Consider the following 14,071-nt stretch of genomic DNA (forward strand, 5'->3'; position numbering starts at 1 on the left):
CATCACCACACTGCCCTGATCCCCAGCAGTTAGGCATTTGTGTAGCTAATTGCATTTTCTATTTCATTTCTTATGGTTGATTATTGTCTTGGCAGTTGGGTTTGCCTGGGTACCTTTGCTGAAAGATGGTAGAATCATCACATTTGAGCAGCAGCTGCCAGTTTCGGCCAATCTTCCCCCAGGCTACTTGAATCTGAATGATGCTGAATCAAGAAGGGTAGGAAAATATTTGCATCTATTGTGGAGTAATCATAGTTAACTGTTTATAAAAGAGAATTCTGTTGGTGTAGTTGATCATTTGGGACTTTACTCCAAGTATGGTCTGTGGGCTGGTGCTGGTCTACTATAAATATAAGTATGGAAAATATGTGTTTACAATTTACAGCAGTTTGATAAAGTATCTTTATGCCTATTGTTTCTAATAATAACTTTTAAAACTGGGTCTTGAATTTTGTGTATCATTTTAAAAATCCACTTATTTTAACAGTATGTTTTTATTATAATTGATAAAAGCAATCTGTAAAGGATTAGAAATTTAAAATGAGTTAGGGTATGTTTGTTCTAGAGGCAGGTTATTTTCTCCAATGCTCTCATCGTCTGAATCTAATATGTTAATTTCTGAAAAATGTTGAAATGCATGAAGGTATTACATGTTGTTCATCTGTCTATTGCTACAAAATGAAATTCTTATCTGTATTTTCCGTTTACAGCAATCAAATGTCGATATTAAGTGGGTAGATGGTGCAAAACCTTTGTTGAAGATTAAAAGCCACTTAGAGTCTACAATCTACACTCAAGTAAGTTGTAGCATTTGAATTGTGTCAACTTCAATACTCAAATATATTTCTTGATTAAAATAGATGATATTTGATTCCTACAGCCTGCAAGATTTTCTCATTAATAGCATGATTCTAGCTCAGGATATACAGTTATTGCCAAATTATAAAATCTTTTTATTGCTGCTAACTGATTTGAGCCTCTCAAAACTCTGAAAGGCATGTGCAAGCTATCCTCATCATATAGGTGAAGAAACTGAGGATCAGCTGGGTTATGTAACTTTCCCAAGGTCACACAGTAATAATTAGGGGAATGGGGTCAAAATACACATTTCCTTTTTCCACTTGCTGATGTAATCCATGCTGTCCAGAAAATTGGTGTGTATGGAATCCATATAGGATAGCTGGACTCGCTTGCCAGTGAAGTGTCATGGTAAAGTTCATTATTGAAGTTTACCCAGAACTTTTGTTCTAGTAATTTCCTGCTGCCACCTTATTTTACCTGTCAGTTCAGACCTGTCTTCCTGATCATTTCATTAAAGTAGAGAAGCAGCCCAACCTCATAGAACACAATAGTCAAAAAAAGGATTGAATGAATGCTTAATTGTTTGGGTACACATTGAATCCTTTTTGTGTGTTTTGGTACATGCTGGATTGATTTGCTTTGGCTGCATTGTGTGGTGGTCAAGAGACCTTTGAGACATGGGCATATAGTTTGGCAGCTATGGCTCCTGATTCTGGGCATTAGAATACCTGGATGGAGAGGTTTGAGTAATGCAGGAAGGGAGAGATGTGGTGAGCCTGCCTTTGAGAATAATGAATCAAATTTCATATGGCTGTTTCCATCTGTGTTCCAGGATCTGCATGTGCACAAATTCTTCCATCACTGCCAACTGATTCAGTCAGGGTCTAAAGAAGTTCCAGGGGAGCTCATTAAATATTTAAAGGTAAATGTACAGTCGCTTTCTGCAAAGGGTTTGTTTTTCATGTCTTTCTGTTGCCACATTTTGATGTGGAAAAAAGAATCAGACGAACACTTAATACTTTTTGCTGTGGATCCTCAGGAGAACACTTTCTATTAGGTACTTTTCCATCAAGTGGCTGTTTGGAAGCAGACAGCACAGTTGCTACATTAGGAAGAAAATGTTATAGCCAGAATTCGACACCATAGTTTTGGAAATCTCATGGAAATGTTAATTTCAGTTGTATAAATTGATTTTGCAGGTCTTCTGTCTTCCGGCTGACTGCCCAATAAAGGTGGAGAATGCTGTGGGGGAAGGGGCCAGGGGAACATGAGCATGTTTCCTTATAAAATGTGAAATGGTTCCTGTATCTATGAGTGAAAGACTATCAAAAGGGCCTACTGAAGAGACAAACATATTTTCCACATGTTGCATAGGGAAGAGTCTTAAGAAATGCCATGCTTTGTCAGATGAATAGAGAAGTTAAAATGGTTTATCCCCTACATACTAGTACTGCAGTGTGCATCATAGGACTGGGCTGGCAGCAACTCTCTTCTTTGGATTGCTCCTTTAGTAGTTTAGCCATGGAAAGTCTGAGGAGTTTTAATTTTAAATGAAGCCACTGCAGGATTCCCCTTTGGATATATGCTATTGCTTCATGATATTCTCAGGAAACAACCATGTTCGTTTTTTTTCAGAGGTAGTACAACATGAGATAAAATGTATGGATTCTGGAATCATAAACTGACTTTGTGTCCCAGATCTGTCACTTGCTAGCACTGTGATTGACTTTGGCCAAGTTATTTAACTTCTCATCTGTCAACATTGAGGTAAAATAATATACACCTTGGCCAGGCATGGTATAATCTCAGTAACTTGGGAGGTCGAGGAAGGAGAATTGCAAGTTTGAGGCCACACTGGGCAATTTGCTGAGACTCTGTCTCAAAAAATAAATATATAAAAAGGACCGAGGTTATAGCATAATTGTGCAGCCATCCTTGGTTCAATCCCTGGTTCTGCAGAATTAGTACATACAAACGTCCATACACAGTACACATCTTAGGGAGGTTTGAATGAGGTGGTGTCTGCTGTACAGTAACCATTCATGCCACACTTACCCCTTCAGTGCCTCCTATGAGCCAAGCATTGTTCCAGGCATTAAGAATATAATTGAAGAAAGAATTTCCTTTCATCAAGGAGTTTAATTGCTTGTGGGTACAGACAATAAATATGAGAAGTGAGTAAATGTATATATATGTCATGTCATATATATGAATGATAGGTTTGACAAAGAAAACCAAAAGAGTATACTGAAACAAGGAAAGAGAAGGGGTTCATGTTGTGAAGAGGTCAAAGAAGATGTCTTTAATAAAGTGACATTTGAGCAGAGACCTAAAAGAAAGGAGGATGGCAGCCTTGAGCTTTTCTGGGGGAGAGCTGGGAATAGCAAGTACAGCATTACCTTGGAAAGGTAGCTGAGAAGCTTGTTTGTAACGTCTCATAGGCTGTGGTGAAGAGTTTGAATTTACTCCAGGTGAGACTGGAAGCCTTTATAGGGGGTTGAATAGTGGAGTAACTTGATTCAACTTTGGTTTTAAAAGTACCATTCTGCCTACCATTGAAAAAAGTATACTAGCCAGGCTCTATGATGCTTGTCTGTAATCCCAGCAGTTTAGGAGGTTGAGGCAGGAGGATCCCATTTTCAAAGCCAGCCTCATCATCTCAGCAAGGCCCTAAGCAACTTAGCAAGACCCTGTCTCAAAATAAAAAATAAAAAGGACTGGGGATGTTGCTGAATGGTGAAATGCTCCTGGGTTCCATCCCTGGTACCAAACAAACAAACAAATAACCTATGGACGAGTAGAAGGGAGACCACCAATAAATGATGGCTGTTGTTCTTAATTATGATAACAGTTCTCTAACTTCCAAACCCTGACCTCAGGTTATATCTAGAGGAGTACTCCTGCTATATGCACAAATGCTTTGTCTGTTTAAGTCATTGGCTTTTATTCCAGTGGGAAAGTATTGTAAAAGTTTTAACAGAGTAGCATGGCATGGAACATCACTTTCAAATACTGGTATTCTTCAAATGGAAAAGGAGCACTCAAGTTTTTGTTTTTCAGGGTGTGGGATTTCTGATATTTATGTGACCTGCGCTCGCCCCCTAGTGGCAGCGAGTAAAATGCCATGTAATTTCAGAAATAAGATCCTTTCTACAGTGTTAGTACTGAAAAGGATTCTAGAGATTTCTTTTTGCAGGTAAGGAATCTGAAGCCCAGGCAGAGGTGACTTGCCTGTGTCATTCAGGTGGTTGGTATCAGAGCCGAGATGACTAGTCCCATGATCTTCTTGGCAAACCATGTGATCTGTTGTCCCTATAAGTGACAGTGTTTCATGGCTTCATTTCATATCTACTTGTTGAGCTCTTATTGTGTGTTTGGTAGTTTCCTATATGCTGTGTGACTTTCAGAGAAGAAAACTTAAGGTTCATTGTGCATAGGGCTATTACAACCTAACTTAAGAGATGGCACACAAACGCCAACTGACAATATGTCAGTAACACAAGTAATAGTCCAGAGCTATGTGTGATTAAATGCCAAATGTGTGATCAGAGTAAAAGTGCTGAGAGCTCAGTGAGCTGAGTCAGTGTAGGCTAGAGGGCACCCACCTTTACCTTTCCCCTGGGTTCCTTATTTTGTTCATTTATTTAGTCATTCACCAAATATTTATTGAGCACCTACAATGGAAATTATGTTGTTCTGGGAGCTGGATTATACAGGGAGCAGTTCAGACAACATAACAGTTCTCATTGGGGTAGACAGATTATAACTTTAGATATAAATGAGTGCTGTGAAGAATATAGAACAGGTTAATGGGATATAACATGACCAGGAGTACACTCTAGATAGAAGTCAGGGAAGGCCTATCGGAGGAAATGACATTTTAACTTGAAAAGAAACTGATAACAGGCTAGCCTTGTGGCACATGCCTGTAGTCCTGGTGATTCTGGAAGCTGAGGGTCAGTCTTGGCAACTTCTCAAAAACCTGCCGCAAAATAAAAAGGGTCAGAGGTATAATTCAGTGGTGAAGTGCACCTGGGTTCAACCCCCAGCATCAAAAAAAGAAAAAAGAAATTGATGAGAGAAAGATAACGACAGGTAATAAAGCTATGTAAGGGATAACATATTTTAGCAGGTGTAAACACCTTACACTGGCATGTTGGAATGACAGAAAAGAAAAAAAAAGATAGCATAGCCTGGGTACAGCAAACAGTGGGGGAAGGCTACCCTGAAATACATTTGGAGAGAGAGGCAGGGTTCAAGTAGGTATCAGAGGCTCACAACAACTCTTTCTGGTGTTTTGTTTTTAACAAGGAGAATATGGCATTATCTAATTTGCATTTCATAAAGAACATTCTGCCTGCTGTGTTGAGAATAAATTATAGAGGAGCAATCCTAGTCACGGGGAGATCCATTCCTCAGGGAATGCCCACCTCTCTTTTCTACCTTGTCTTAGCCTCCTTATCCTTTAGCTTTGCCCATCTCTGAAGCCTTGTCTGATGTGCCCTACCCACTTATTGCTCGGTTGCTTATTGTATGTACCAGTGTTGTACCATTTACTGATTATATTGCAGTAGTTTCCTTCTATGGCTCTATCACCTTTAGACTGTCATCTACTTAATGGTAGGAACCATGGTTTTTAGTTTTATTATTTGTATTTGGTGTTTGTGTACATGCACACATATGTGCACTTAAGTTTGGCTATCCAAGGTACATTCAGTATGCCTCTGTTGAATGAGAAAAATGAAGAGTTTCACTGAAGTGGAGATTTAAACTAGCCTTGGAAGGGTACCTGGGAGTTAGCTAAAAACTGAACAAAGGCACAAAGGTAGGAAAGCATTTGCTATATTCAAGGAATAATGAAGATACCAGTTTGGCCTTGTGAAGAAGGATGATGAGCATTAAGGCTGAAAATGTAGTCTGGGTCTTAAGTAGCTTAATTCTATAGGTCAGGATTTCTCAAACTTGGTACTGTTGACATTTTGGGCAGGATAGTCCTTTGTTGTTGGGGGGTGGCGCTGTTCAGTGCATTGTAGGATGTTTAGCAGAACCCCAGGTCTCTGCCCCCTAGAGGTCAGTAGCACCCTCCAGTTGTGACAACCAAAAATGTCTCAATGTGGCCCCTGGTTGAGAACTACTCTAATGGTAATGGGGATCCATCAAAAAAATCTTGGTAGGAGGTAATCTAATATAAGCAGCAGTTGAGGCAAATCAATTTGCAAGTGAGAGCTGTACGTATTAGAAGTAAAGAGAAACTGCAGAGACCTACTGGAAAACTATTAAGAATATTTGGGTTATAGATTAGAGGGTCCTTTAAAAAAGGCAATGGCAGGAAGGATAGACGAGAGGGTGCTTAGGAAGGAAAAAGTTCATGGCATGACCATGTGTCCCTGAGGCTCTCTGTACTGTCCTATGCATTGGATTGAAGAGAAGCTGCACAGAGGTCTAGGGAGGTCATCACTGAGATGACACACCCCTGCAAAAAGGATGAGAGAGTAAGAAACTGAAAGATGGAGCAAGAGTAAGGGAGACTGTGAAAGAGAAATGATAAATTCCTTCAGAGATTTGACTCGTCCATCTCTGTTTCCCAAGGTGTACTACACATTGAGTTGATGGAGAAGGTGATCAGTGAAGTTTGATTTCTTTTTCTGGTTGGCTGGTTGAGTGAATGAGTATATGTGGAGAAAAGAGGAGAAAGGAAAGAAATTCAGAATATTTCAATGCTTGCCATATTCCTATGTATATATGTACACATTTCTTCATTTTGATGTTTGTAGCATACCTATTATTAGAGACAGAATGTCAGCACTATGGAGAAATGTATTATGAGGATCTTAGAATTAAAAACTACCTCAGTTTTGTAGATGATGCTGGTATAAAGTCAATTATTTATAGACATGCTCTTTAAAGCCCACTTATCTCACCAGAGTAGCTGGAGGCCCACATTTCTGTAAAACCCACAGTATACTGGGTGCTAGTATGCACATCTCTGCCATTTCCAAACACATCACCAAACCCCACCATCGAATGTTGGTTTACCAAGAGTCAGTTGTCTTTTTGTTTCTCAAAATTCTTTTATACCAATTATACTTGTTATATTCAGTTAAACATTTAATATTCAAGAAACAAAATCTGAATGCCAAAATAGAGGTGTGGATTAAGTAATTATCAAAACCAAAATCCCCTGTCCCAGGAAGCTCGCTCACATTTAAGCGAGCTAATATTCTAGTTAATGTATCTCTCATTACTTGATTTTTTTATTGTTTCACATTTGCAAATTATATCATATTTCGGTTTGTTTTCATAACTAATAATGACTTATTTTAGTGTTTGCATGCCATGGAGATCCAAGTCATGATACAGTTTCTACCTGTAATTCTTATGCAACTCTTCCGAGTTCTCACAAATATGACCCATGAAGATGACGTTCCCATCAACTGTACCATGTGAGTTTTGGTGTTACAAATACAAAGAAGCTACCTATTTGAGATCTTTCTTCTTTTTTAATGGTGGCATTCGTTTCTCTACACTTCCCTCTTAGAACTGCTTTTGTTGTATTCCATCAGTTTGAGTATGTCGTATTTCCATTGTTGTTTGTCCGAAGGTATTTTTTAATTTCTATTTTGATTTCTTTTTTGACCGACTGCTTGTTCAGGAGTATGCTTTTTAATGGCCACACATTTTTAAATTTTCCACAATTCTTCTTGTTAACTGATTTCTGGTTGCATACAATTTTGGTTGAAAATATGATTTCAGTCTTCTTAAATTTGTTAGGGCTTGTTTTGCAGTCTAATATATGATCTGTCCTGGAGAATATTCCATGTGCACATGAGAAGAATGTATATTTTGTTACTGTTGGATGTAATGTTTTACATGTGTTAGGTCCATTTGATCTAAGTGTAGTTCAGACCCAATATTCCCTGATTAATTTTCTGTTTGGTTGATCTAACCATTGTTAAAAGTAGAAAATTGAAGTCCCTAACTATTATTGTATTGCTTTTTATTTCTCCCTTCATGTCCATTAATACTTGCTTTGTATATTAGGTAGGTAAACATAACAATTTTAATCCTACTTTCTTCAATGATGTTGATGTTCTAAACTCAGACTATGTTCAATATGTTAGCCATTAGCCACACCTAACTTTTGAGCATTTGAAGTGTGACTAGTTCAAATATGGAACTGAATTTTTAATTATGTTTAAGTATAGTTTTAGTCAATTTAAATAGCCATAGGTGACCAGTGTCTCATATTGTACAGAAGGAGGTATTAAGCCATTCATTTTTACTTGAAAAAAGTAAGGCAGTGTTGTTTTTATATGAAAACAAGCAGAGATACACTGTAGACTAGAAGGCAAAATGCACCTAAATTTTGAAAATAAAATAAGGAGACTGTAAAAACTTTTGAGCTCAATGTTGGATGTTGCTGGCTTTGCTGGCTTTGCTGGCTCTGCTGTTGGCTATAGTCTTTGCCAGCAGGCCTCAACCTATACTTACCTGCACACTGTTCTTCATCTCTGCCACTGAGAATAGTCTGGTTGAAAACTGAAGATGCATTATTCTAAACCAGTAATTCTCAAAGTGTGGCCTGTAGACCAGCAGCGTCAGTATCACATGAGAGTGTATTCAAAATGCACATCATAGCCAGGTGTGATGGTGTGCCCATGTAATCCCAGCAGCTGGGGAAGCTGAGGCAGGAGGACTGCCAGTTCAAAGCTAGCCTCAGCAACTTAGTGAGGCCATAAGCAATTTAGTAGACCCTGTCTCAAAATATTTATAAAAGACTTGGAGATGTGGCTCAGTGTTTGAGTGTCCCTAGGTCCAATATCACTGGTACCAAAAAAAAAAAAAAATCCCCCAAACCAAAAAAACCCCAAAACCCCAAAATGCTTATCGTTGAATTTCACCTTAGAAACTGGGAAAGGAGCTGAGCAATCTAACAAGACCTCCAGGTGCTGTTTTCCCCTTCCCTTTTGCCCCATCTGTTGATATACTTTTCATTTTATCTATTTTTTCTTTTTATTATCACTAGAGGGGGTTTCAATATTTACCTTACTTGAGGTCTTTTACTGTGCCCCACCTATGAACATACTTCAAACGCATACAGAGGTTTAGAAAGGAGATGAAACATCTGGGCTGCCAAAATAAAGCATCTTTCTTTTGAACCAGAAATAAATTTTACAATGCCCTGAGCATGTTAGATGCTGAAATCTTCGTTAGACCTAAAGTACCATTTTATCTTAAGTAAACATCTCACTTTTAATTTTCAGGCAGGGTTAGGTCTTTATAGGGTTAAACATGATTTTATTTAACAATCACTATGGTAATTAATTATAGCATGACATACTGATTTTTGTGAATGTCGTTTCAGGGTTCTCTTACATATCGTATCAAAGTGCCATGAAGAAGGCTTGGATAGTTATTTAAGATCCTTCATAAAGGTTTGTGGAGTAAGCTTTCTTACAGAGTGATTTGTTTTATGGGACAACTTTGTCTTACAGTTCACTTTCTTTGTTTGCAGTATAGCTTCCGACCTGAAAAACCGAGTGCCCTTCAGACCCAGCTGATTCATGAAACACTGGCTACTACCATGATAGCAATATTAAAACAGTCTGCAGATTTCTTAGCAATAAATAAACTGCTCAAGGTAAGGACACAGGACACAATCAGAAACAAAAGCAGCTATAAACACACTTATTTGATACCTTCTCATCTAGGTTTTATTTTTTCATCATTTTCTCATGTGACCTGCCTCTCCCTATCACTTTGCACATTCACTTTTCCCAAAGTTCTCCACAGAGCCTTCTGTACCTTTCCTTCCCATACTATGCCCTCAGTCAAATGTATAATAGAACAAATTTAGAACCAGAGAGATGTATATGGGTTAGAATCCTGCATCTGTTACAGTATAGTTCTGGGATCTGGGGCCAGTTATTTAGCATCTCTGAGACTCCAGTTCCTCATTTCCAAGTTATAAGTAGTTCATAGTAGGCACTGAGTAAATCCAGCTCATTATTACTAGTCATTTCTTAACTGTAGAACTTTAGGTATCTTGGGATACACCTGCTTGAGTCTTCTCTCTACCCCTTAAATGACACAATATTGGCAATTACACCGGACGCTTAGGTTGCACCAGTTGTGGTACCAAGTTCAGGCTTGGGTTCCCCCACTGAGTGCAGACTATAATAAGATTCATTTTCTATAGAGCATTTAAAAGTAATAGCAGAACAAACCAGAAGTTGGTTTACACTTATCTCCAGCTATGGGCAATTCAAAACAATGTCAGTATTAAAATTCTCCTCCCTCCTCAGGACATACATTCATTCCCATCCTAACTTTGCACATCACTTTCCTTCAGGTACTATAGTATCTTTTGCTAAAACAGTTCGAAGGTATTCTGTGAGACATTGATAGTGAATTGGAATCTCTTGAAAATGTTAATAAAGTTTGGAGTCAAGATCCATATTGATTGTCAAACCCTACTAAGCTTCAAGGATTTGGGTAAATGTTAATTTTTTTTTATTTTAGTACTCATGGTTTTTCTTTGAAATAATTGCAAAGTCAATGGCCACATACTTGTTGGAAGAGAATAAAATTAAGGTAAGTATGCTCAATTTTTTTGTTTTATTTTCTTTTTAATTGATAATTAAGAGTTGTGCTTATTCGTAAGAATAATGGCTTGGGAGTTTGAGGTAGGAGGATTGTGAGTTCAAAGTCAGCCTCAGCAACTTAGCAAGGTTCTAAGCAACTCAGGGAGACCCTGTTTTGCTGGCTCAGTGGTAAAAGCACCTCTAGGTTCAATCCCTGGTACCCGCCCCAAAATATACATATATGTATATGTATAAATAAAACAAAACAAGCTAATCTTATAGATAGCAGTGACATGAAAATGCCATTTTATATCAAAGGACTCTGAGATGTTCAATTTTTCCACATTGCCTACAAAAATTGAATGTATCACATAAATCTGAGATCTCAGTGTTCATATGTTCTCAAGTCCAATGTGAAGTCAGTCTTCCACATAGATTCTTTCCTATAGTTATTTACTACATAAAACTCTTTACCTTTGAAGCCTTGCCTTTGTCTTGTGATTTTAAAATGTCTATGATGAAAAGATTCACTTGGAAGAAGAACAAATACCACATCAGACAGAACATTTGTTTTTGAAAGGCTTAAGGCATATACAGAGTTTTTATAAAGAAAAAAAAACTTTATACAATAGGTGTTTTCCTGAATATGGTGTGTACATTTACTTGTTTTGAAAAGTTGTTTTAAATGTACAGGTTGAAAATGTCTTACCTGAAATGCTTGGGATTGGAAGTGTGATTTTTTTTCCAGATATTAGAATATTTACATATATGTGTATAAAATGAGATATCCTGGGGGTGAGACCCAAGTGTAAACACATTTACGTTTCATATATACCTTGTGTACATAATCCAAGGTTATTTTATATTTGTACCTATGTTTTGACTTTGACCCATCACATAATATCAGGTGTGGAATTTATCTCTTGTGGTGTTATGTTGATACTCAAAAAGTTGTGGATTTTTGGAACATTTTAGATGTCAGACTTCTGGATTAGGGATGTTCAACCTATACAAAGAACTTTTCTTAATTATAAGAACATAAAGTTAAGACTTGGGAAATAAACATACACTCATGCTGAGCACAGTGGTACATGCCTATGATTTCAGTGACTCAGGAGGCTGAGGCTGGAGAACTCTTAAGTTTGAGGCCAGACTCAGCAAATTAGCAAGACCCTGTCTCAAAATTTCAAAAAATATATAAAGGGATGGGGATGCAGCTCGTAGGAAAATCTGGATTCAGTTTCCAGCACCACCCCCCCAAAAAAACACCTTGTCTTATGGTTATTTTTATCAGAACTTTCAGAGAGTGAGTTTACTGAAACTGAGACTGATTCTTACTTTGTATGCTAGGAAAAAATGGAATGAAAAATTTATGTGTCTGCATTTTGGGAACGTTCCCAAATTGGGTCAGAATAACCCATTCTTACTGATAATTGTGGTCAATTATATTATTAGAGGATCAGATAGTTCCTATAAGGCTCTAGAGTAAAATATACATTGAACTAGTGATGTCATTTTTGAGATGGAATAAAAATTATACTTCAGTTCAAAAACATTTATATGTAGAATGTGCCTGAAAGTAAAAGCAGCCATTGATTTAGACCTTTTGGAACTCTGACTTTTTCTACGTCTATTTAATTTAAGCTTCCCAGAGGCCAGAGATTTCCTGAGGCATATCATCATGTCTTACATTCGTTGTTGCTTGCAATAATTCCCCATGTGACTATTCGCTATGCAGAGATTCCTGATGAGTCCAGAAATGTGAATTATAGTTTGGCTAGCTTCCTGAAGGTGAGTTAAAGGTAGCCAGAATGTGGTAAGGAACTTTTGTCACTATTGGGTCTTGAAAGCCAAAGGAAAAAATTGCCCACTTTCTAGCCACTCAGCTGTCTTTATAAGGCTATTGGAGTAACACTTTTGACTGACTCGATGGGTCAATTCAGCCAAGTTTGATTCCTTCCCCCACCTCACTAAAATACCTACTTAAGTAAATCAGAAGCCAGAAGACAAGTTTTGCTTATTTATCAGGATTTTTAGACGTATTTTAATTTAAATGTTGTTACATGGAGCACACGTCTTCTAGGTTGCTATAAACCTTTTAGTTCAAAAGTTGCAACCTATTCAGTGATGTTACCATAGTCTACATGTTGCTAATACAGGTAAATGAAAATTGTTAATTTTGGTTCAGTGGGGTTATTTTGTTGGATAAATACCCCAAATCCCTGTTACTGTTTTTAAAAATAGTATATTCATATTTGTCATGTTTTGTTATTGGCATATATAAGGAATAATGCTAAGCTGAATTTGTTTTATGAAGGAGGTGACAGTACTTGGTTGTCACTGAGGATAGTCAAGGATTTGTAATACACTTAGTTTTGACTTTCTTCTTTCTACTCCTCCTCTCCTTGTAGCTTTTTGTCATGTATTAGCCTTATATTAAGAACTTCCTAGTCCATAATCTGTCCAAGGAGTTTTAGTGTCTAACATATAATTATGTCTTTTAAATTGAGAAGTCAAAACTAGGTTTCAGATGTCCATGATATGATTTTTTTAACATGAGCTCCCATTATACTGCCAGGGTGTCCCTGAACTCCTGGTCTCTAGTGACCCTGCTGCCTCAGCCTCCCCAGGAGCTGAGTATATAGGGCACTTGCCACCATACCTGACTCAGAGTATTCTTTTCTAACATAATAGTTCTCTTTGCCAGAATTAGTAAAGTTGTAACCCTATTACATAAATTTTTTTATATATTACAAAGTAAACATCAGGGCTGGAGATGTGGCTCAGTGGTGGAGTACTTGCCTAGCATCAGGAGACCCTGAGTTCAATCCCCAACATTGTGCCAAAAAAGTAAACATTTACATGTCTTTTAAAATAAAATAAGGATGGGATTATTTGAAGTGCGAAATCTTAGTTTCTTCCCTGGAATTTATATTCGAAGTTTACTATATAAAGGGAACAGAACATTGGTGGTTTAATAGCATTATTTACTTAATTCAAGTCAACAAACATTTTTGTATTCTGTGTGAGGATTCAAAGATGTATCATGCTATCTCTAGTCATATTCATGTGCATATACAAAACCTAAACAAAATGCTATAGAAGAATGAGAAAAGGAGGGATATGACCAGGTAGCATGAACAGAGACAAGAAGCATAGTTCAGAACTCCCCGAGACAGAGTTAAGGGTGTTGCAGGTAGAGGATCCTTGAGCAAAGATGAGATATGAGTGTTCAGGAACTAGAGAAAGCCATTGTTCAGTGAATTTAAGATGTGTGGAGAAAGAACTAGAAAGGCTAGCTAGTGGCAGATCATGGAAGGCCTTGAATGTCAGGTTAAGGAATTGGAGTTTTGATACATATGCAGTGCAGAAACACCAAATTTTTTTTTAAGGATAATATTATTGCTGGCATAATGAATGAAGTGAGAAAAAGTCTGCCTGGCAGAGTTTAACTCATCTTATAAGCTCAGTTCCCTCCTAACATCCCCATGCAGCATTGATCACCCCTTCTGTTGTTCACCCATCCTTTATGGACTTCTCTGGCACTTCTTACTGTGCTGTATTTTAGGTTTCTTTTTTTGCCATTGGGCAACAATAAGGAACATGTTTTATTCAACTGTGTATGTCTCTAGAACATAATACATTTTCCTGAACACAGTAGTTCCTCTGCATATTTGTTGGATGAA

At 37.5% G+C, this 14,071-nt stretch overlaps 1 protein-coding gene across 2 annotated transcripts in view; it reads left to right on the forward strand.

Moving 5' to 3' along the window:
* Positions 1 to 14,071, forward strand: part of Dock11 (dedicator of cytokinesis 11) — a 183,688-nt gene that overhangs the window by 93,417 nt on the left and 76,200 nt on the right. For both annotated transcript variants that reach the window (XM_047535641.1, XM_047535642.1), the window contains exons 21-28: positions 96 to 217; positions 711 to 797; positions 1,634 to 1,723; positions 7,126 to 7,244; positions 9,167 to 9,236; positions 9,317 to 9,442; positions 10,324 to 10,395; positions 12,030 to 12,176. In XM_047535641.1, coding sequence (XP_047391597.1) covers positions 96 to 217; positions 711 to 797; positions 1,634 to 1,723; positions 7,126 to 7,244; positions 9,167 to 9,236; positions 9,317 to 9,442; positions 10,324 to 10,395; positions 12,030 to 12,176 — 833 coding nt within the window. The remainder of the gene's footprint in view (positions 1 to 95; positions 218 to 710; positions 798 to 1,633; positions 1,724 to 7,125; positions 7,245 to 9,166; positions 9,237 to 9,316; positions 9,443 to 10,323; positions 10,396 to 12,029; positions 12,177 to 14,071) is intronic.

Source organism: Sciurus carolinensis, chromosome X (assembly GCF_902686445.1).
Source record: "Sciurus carolinensis chromosome X, mSciCar1.2, whole genome shotgun sequence".
Lineage (NCBI taxonomy): Eukaryota > Metazoa > Chordata > Mammalia > Rodentia > Sciuridae > Sciurus > Sciurus carolinensis.